Source organism: Engraulis encrasicolus, chromosome 14 (assembly GCF_034702125.1).
Source record: "Engraulis encrasicolus isolate BLACKSEA-1 chromosome 14, IST_EnEncr_1.0, whole genome shotgun sequence".
Classification (NCBI taxonomy): Eukaryota; Metazoa; Chordata; class Actinopteri; order Clupeiformes; family Engraulidae; genus Engraulis; species Engraulis encrasicolus.
The window spans coordinates 48,726,840-48,734,231 of record NC_085870.1 but is presented as its reverse complement, the minus strand read 5'-3'; the positions used below and the strand labels follow the sequence as shown (position 1 = coordinate 48,734,231).

Genomic DNA, 7,392 nt, shown 5'->3' with positions numbered 1-7,392 from the left:
TGGTTCCTAGTGTGCAAAGCCTAGTTCCCACTGTGACATGTTGCTCTCTCTGTAACTGATTAGTCGTCATGTGCAATCATCTAAAATCCTCACTCAACGCACTTTAAAAATCACCATGCCTTTTCTACAGCCCGTTTTGACAAGTGCATCAGTCAAGCATACTGTATGTAATTTAAAGTGAGTCTTTGGCCAAGGAAGGAGTTGTCAAGCAATTGTGCTTTTTGTGCTGATGGTTGGCGTTATTGATCCATTTTTTTAAAGCCAAATAGCCTAACATATGTTGTCTATTTCCATGAAAGCCCGTTTTGGAAGTTCCAGGTGTCTTTGCAAGAAATTTTGAAGGGAAATATATTGTATACACGCACCATGTTCATAATGCACACTATTCAGTAGTCGAAGTTCACAAGCATTAAATTCATTCCGTTTCATTGCGCATAGGTTTTCATACGTCAGGTCTCCATACAGATTGCTTCGATGTGCTTTGACAACCTTCTTAAAAAGCTACTGGTGTAGTTAATATCTATGGCAGCAGAGCATAAAAACTATGAGGGCACAGGAGTAGCTTAGATAGCTCGCTCTGTATTAAGGGATGTTACAAGAAGAAAAAAGTGTTAACATTGTGAATATTGACAATGCAAGTGAGACCATGCAGGCAAGATGACAGCGTATCATACGTGAAATACTTTAATTAGATGTTACAGGTAACCTGTGTGAGAGACGATAAACATCTCCCTGGAAGTAGTTGTGGAACACAGGATATCTGCTATTCATTTGCTTCCTGGTTGACTAGACAGAGGGCAATGCAGTTACTTCTAGGCTACAAGAATCTACAGTCCAGCCGGTCAACATCCAATACAATTCAAGATGACTTGCCTTGTCCATTCCTTTGAGTTCACATAGTTGAGTTCACAAGTTGCTGTTAGTTTTGATGAAAACTCCACTCTTGTTATTAACCATGGCGTGTTTCGGAAGACACAGAGACACCTGGTGTTCTCATGGCCACTCCCAATGGCTGATCACTCCACCGTCAGCCCAGGTGAAGAACCTTGCCAATGTAAAACCGTACCAAACCATTTTCGTCAACCTTTATGCTTATTTATGAAGCCTAGAACCCAGCTCGTTTGCAATGTAGAAGTATCAATGTAGAAGACTCTCACAAACTCTAGAAACTCACACTCAAGATGAAAAACTCAAGCACACACACACACACACACTAAAGCTCTCACACACACTCTAAAAACTCAAGTACACACACACACTAAAGCTCTCACACACACTCTAAAAACTCAAGCATGAAATCCTCAAACACTAATGCTCTCACACAGAACGTAGACACACTCTGAAATCCAGAATCATATGATGCTCTCTCTCATACACACACACTCACGCCCGCGCACAAACAGTTGTTAAAAATAGAATTAAAAGTACTTTACAGACAGTAGTACTGTACGATATTACAAATGGTTTCAACTATGTAGGCTAATATCATACTACTAGTGTTGTAACATCTGTAAGATCATGTAATTTCATACTGTTAATGTTGCAACATATGTAACTCCGCAATCCCATGGCTTTTTTGGTCAACATCTGCCTTAAATCCTGTACACACCCACCCACACACCCCCTACATGCACACATCTCCCAAACACACACACACTGATAGACTATGCCCACAAACACGTGGCTACTTTGTTCAACATCGGTCTTAAACTCTATACACAACCACCACACATCCCCCCTACACACACCACGCCTCCCACAAGGCTATTTTTTATTAACATCTGTCTACACATACACACACACACACACAAACACACACACAGACCTTACCTGTTTGCGGGCTGTGCATAAGCAGGAAGTCCTGGCAGCTGAGTGTGTGTGTCCAGCTCTCGCCCATACACACACACACAAAGATTCACAAAGACACACACCATGCTCACACACGCCTGGCTACCCCCCTATCCCCCCAGCCCCCGCACGCACACAAACATCCACACACACACACACACACGTGGCTACTTTGGTCAACATCTGTCACACACCACAGCCACACACACACACACACAGAAATACCCTCACCACACACACACACACACACACCTTACCTGTTTGCGGGCTGTGTGTGTGTGTGGTCAGCATCAGCAGGAAATCCTGGCAGGTGTGTGTGTCCAGCAGCGGGCTCTCGTCCAGACAGAGGTCCACGATCAGGGTGACCGCCCGCTCGCAGAACAGATCCAGCTCCGAGTGGGAGTGGGAGTGGGTGTGATGCTGCGGCTGTGCGTGTGCGTGCGTGTGCGCGTGCGAGGAGGAGTGTGTGTTGAGCGATGGTCCGGGGTCGCCGCGTGCGTCCGGCAACTGCCCCTCGCCACCTCGTTGCCCTGGGGACGTCATTGTGGGTCTGTTTCGTGTCTCTCGTGTCCCCTCTGCTGCCGCTGATGATGATGATGCTCTCTTCTCTCCTCGCCGCTCCGGTCCCACGCTACCTCTCTCGCTCACTCTCCTCTCGTGTGTGTGTGTGTGTGTGTGTGTGAGTTCAGTGTATGTGTGTGTGTGAGTGTTGTGTGGTAGCCATGCTACCTCTCTTTCTCCTCTTGTGTGTGTGTGTGTGTGTGTGTGTGTGTGTCGTGTGTGGCAGCAAGAGAATAGTCACCGCAGAGAAACAAAAACATGCAGTTTATGACCGAAGCTTATGTCCCCCCTGCTCAGTGTGTGTGTGTGTGTGCGAGTGAGTGTGTGGATTGCGTATGTGTGTGTATGTATTGTGTGTGTGTGTGTGTGTGTGTGTGTGTGTGTGTGTGTGTGTGTGTGTGTGTGTGTGTGTGTGTATGTGTGTGTGTGTGTGTCTAATGAGGCAGTAGGTCCCCTAAGGTGATGTGTGTGGATGCAGAAGTTCAGCTTGTCATCAGTCGTGTAGCATAGCGCAAAGTGACACACACGCACACACACACACACTGGTTGCTCTCCTCTCCTCCCCTCACTCGCACACACATCCCACTCCTATCCATGTGCTCGCTAACACCGCCCACACACACACACACACACACACACACACACACACACTCACACACACACCGCTCATACGCCGCTCCCCTGACTTTGGCTCTGGGGGACTCAGAATAACTAAGTCATACTGTCCTGGCACACACACACCCCTGCCTGTGCGCTCCTTGTGTCCGTGGCCTGCAGTGATGAAGATTGTGTAGGGATGAGTGCACAATGGAAACCTCTCCCTCTCTTTCCCCTCTTATCCATTCTCTCTGCTTCTTCGTTTTCTTTTCTGTCCCTCTCTTTCTCTCTCTCTCTCATTTCTCTCTCTTCACTGTCCTCCCCCACCGTCTCTCTCCTCTCATTACCCCTGTCCCTAACCTTCCTCTCTTCTCTCCAACATTTATGTCTGTCTCTCTCTCCTCCTCTGCCCTCCCGTTCTCTCTCTCTGGTCCTCAGGTTGTGTGTGATCTCTTCAGCCTAACATGACTGACCTGTGTGTGTGTGTGTGTGTGTGTGTGTGTGTGTGTGTGTGTGTGTGTGTGTGTGTGTGTGTGTGTGTGTGTGTGTGTGTGTGTGTGTGTGTGTGTGTGTGTTGTGTACATGTGGGTTTGGCCAGAGATATTAAGTCAAACCGTTTCCCAAAGCGAGTGACCCGAGTTTGCTATTGCTCGAAACCAAAAAAGGCTGTGTGTAAACTGGGGACAATGAAATAATCTGAGATCTCGTCTGGGGGTTGAAGTCCTACATCACTACTACTACTACTACAACCAATGACAGTGCGAAATAATCATGTGTGGGGCTAACAACGTGAAGTTCATGGTCTAGCTAGCAGCTGGCGGCCGGGGCCATTCATAGAGTGTCAATTTGTACCCGGGTGCAAATAGATAAATTCACACGATTGGGTTGAAGGTGAATGCTGATGTGATTTCCTGTTAAAAGTGTGTATTTGAATCCAGAAAGGATGCAGCAGCAACATCTTTTTTTGCAGCCGTCAAATCGTCCATCGTCCATTTAAATAACATCCGAAGTGAAATCCTCCCACCCCTTGCTCAGTTCACCTTACAGCTATTATGTGGATGAGCCGTTTTGTTAACATATGAGGAACCGTTCTGAGATTACCCTCAAGAACAACCAAATTGATTTTCTAAAACAATAAAAAATACAGTAGACTTAAGTACCTACCTGATCATATTTGTACAGTTCCGATTGGAGTTGTAAATTAAGCTAACGCATATGGACCCGAGATTTACCCTATGTCTCACTCCACACACTTGTCAGTGCACAGTGCACTGAGGTCTTCAGTCCATAGTGTTGTGGAAAAGTTTGAGCACTATGCACTGTGCCCTCGCTGGAAGTGACGGCTGAGCATGGCATTAGCTCCAGGGCTTAACACTAACACACGCCAGGTAGCCAAATGCGGGTGAAAGTCGGCGTTGGCTAGTAGATACCGAAGGTTCACTAGCCATTCTGGCGGGTCCGTTACTATTCTGAATGATGAGGCACCGCATTTTGTAGTTTTTTTTTCTTCGGACCGTCTTTGCTACAAAACAGAGGTACCTCTGTACAAAAGCAATACAATGCGATTTCGCGAGCCTACAATACCCATGAAGCACCTGTGTCACGTGTCACCTGTGTCTCACGCAAGCCAGGAATCTGATAGGCCTAGAGCTAGTCTTGCGAAGAGGAGTGACAGCGAGCTACCGGGACATCAGCGTGCGCTTCGAAATGTCACTGGAAACCTTCACGTGAAAATAAAGTAGCGAAGTTCATCTCAACTGACCTGTTTTGCGATCTGTCATTACTACAATACTTAGTAGTAGTGGTCATTAAAATGACCAAAGCGAGAGGAAAACATGTCAGTCTGTCTTACTCTTGTGAAAGTCTCATTAGCGCAGTGATAAGACAAGGACACATGCGGCATTAATAGGCCTAATGTTTGGTTTAAATTATTTTCTGATTTGCCTGTGTCTTCATACCTTAATTTTCCTCCATGTTTCTTGTGCTGTTGTTCCCGACTGTCAAACCGTTCTTAAAAAAACGCGCAGTAGTAGCCTTCCAGACTGCACAAAAGGGTGCCCGTCTCGCCCGTTTGTATTTTACAACTCACTATTAAACGGAATGAAAGGAAGTCGTAGCCCCTTCTGTAGTTACCGCATCTGTGTGTGCTTTCTAGTGGATACTTTTATAAGCAAATATCCCAGAATAGGTGTTATTCCACATCCATGTCCGAGGACCGGCCAACTTGGCAATGACTTTAGGCTATCTACTTTGCGCATGAATTTGGACGGCGACCTCCACAGATAGGCCTATGATATGAAGAAGTCCCTCCAGATTAAAGACGAAAATATTTTGCTCTCGTGTAGCTTACATTTGCGCCCTTCCACAACACTGTGCTTGGTGTTTCTGCATGGTAAATATACTATAGGCTATACCATTCCTCAGATCAGTAAATCTGTTCTTTGCATAGGCTAGCATGCATGCATGGACCAGTTAATAGGCCTAACAATTCTAATTGCCCTATATTATATTATATTATATTATATTATATTATATTATATTATATTATATTATATTATGCCTATATTATATTATATTAGCCTACATTACATTATTAGGGCCTACAGCCTATTATATAATTAATTAAAGCTGCTATGATGGCTAAGAAAAGTATGGCTAGTGAAAAGGCCCAATGGCTAGTGAGTCAGGAAAACCACTAGCCAAAATGGCTGGTAAGCGAAAAAGTTAGTGTCAAGCACTGATTAGCTCGCCAAAATATCGGTTAGCTACTGTTTACAATGCACAGCGTCTGGTGTTTGTATTAACATTTCCTGCACCCCAAAGAGCAACAATCACACATACAATACTTGGGTTGGCATGAAAAGGTTGGTGTCTCAGCAACATTACTTACAGAATTAGGAGACTGTTGACCAAACTCTTCTACTGAACTGAATACCACATTTCCTCCATTTCCTCCACGTTTCCTCCACACCGTTTAGTGCGTGCAGTGTCCATCTTTCAAGCACTGCGTTTTCCGCCAATTTTAGGGCATCATCTGGGCACTTTCAGCGCACTGACTCAACCGAAACTTTCAGCGTGAGCACCCTATGCACTGAAACACAGTACTCGAAGTGCACAAGTGCGTGGATTGAGACACGGGGTTAGTTTCATGACTTAGCAAGACCACCTAGAAGCTAGCTTTTGCTAATGCTGCTTTCGGAGATTGCTAACATAAAGGCCATGTGAAACTGAATTTCAGCCTCACTAGTGCACTGAAGACATATTGTAATGTGGTCATTGATATCAACTGCATTCGAAATCAACAGGTTATTTGTGGACTTAGTATCCTACTCTTCTCAGAAAACAAACAGTGAGTAATGAATGACGACCGTGCTAGCTTAGCTCCAAGTGCAGATAACTTATTGCTTTTCGCCCACACTTGTCCCTTGAAGGACACAAAGTGTCGGCGAAACTTTTTTGTTGGGAGAACAACGAGGATATAAGGACAATGTACATTTCAGACACATCTCATTGATTTACAACTATACTGTCAACTATGCTGTAGCCAGCTATGAGATCATCAAGGTCCAAACCTCGCTAATTTGTCTGGGAAAACATACATTGTTTTTACATACATGTTTCAATTGACGTTTGTATGCAGAGACGATCTAACAAGGAGATAGAACACTGATGAATGTCTCCATAGGAATAAACAGGGTCAAATTGTAACGCCAAAACGTCGAATGCCTGCTTATCTCCCGCCTACTTGGCAACAAGAGCCAATCGGTTGCTGAGCTGCCCCGTCATTGAGCCAATCATCTCTGCGCATCAACACAAGCGCAAAACGAGCTTTTACAACGCCTCGTTCCTCACCAGCTGTTGCCATGTGTTTGTGGCCTGTTTGCGGTAACCAGGTAATGGAAATAATTTACCTGCCAGGTTTACAACTGTCTTGGAAATCTTCATAGCTACCGACGAAAGGTACGTGATTTGGAGGAAATATATGTCACTGTTACAGTTTTTTCTGATTGCTAAAGCTCAATTTTCACAACTTTGGCTGCTTTTGCAAAACTCTACACACAACTACAAGAACTTCACACCTATCTAGCAAAGCACTGTAGAAACGTTGCAAAATCAAATTAAGGTTGAAAAACGTTATACACTTTTGGAAAATTTTCATTTTTGTGTCAAATCATTCACACAAACTATCTTATAATAAACACACACCCACTGCAACTACACACATGCAGTATAAATGATACACACATTTAGATTGTGTTGTTCTTTGCACAATGTATCAATTGTAGATCACAATTTTGTCATGAATACTTGTGATATAACAACACAGGGGATGAGACTTCAATCATGGATGTTTATTTACGTTCCCCAAAGCAAACTAAAAAGATG

At 44.5% G+C, this 7,392-nt stretch overlaps 1 protein-coding gene across 1 annotated transcript in view; it reads right to left on the bottom strand.

The window, feature by feature from the left end:
• The window catches only part of syt6b (synaptotagmin VIb), a 98,566-nt gene extending 91,695 nt beyond the window's left edge, over positions 1-6,871 (bottom strand). Inside the window, exons 1-2 of the mRNA XM_063216700.1 lie at positions 6,752-6,871; positions 2,106-2,238 (exon numbers count right to left, since the gene is read on the bottom strand). Of these exons, the coding sequence (XP_063072770.1) occupies positions 2,106-2,238; positions 6,752-6,871 (253 nt within the window). The remainder of the gene's footprint in view (positions 1-2,105; positions 2,239-6,751) is intronic.
• Positions 6,872-7,392: the final 521 nt, after the last annotated feature.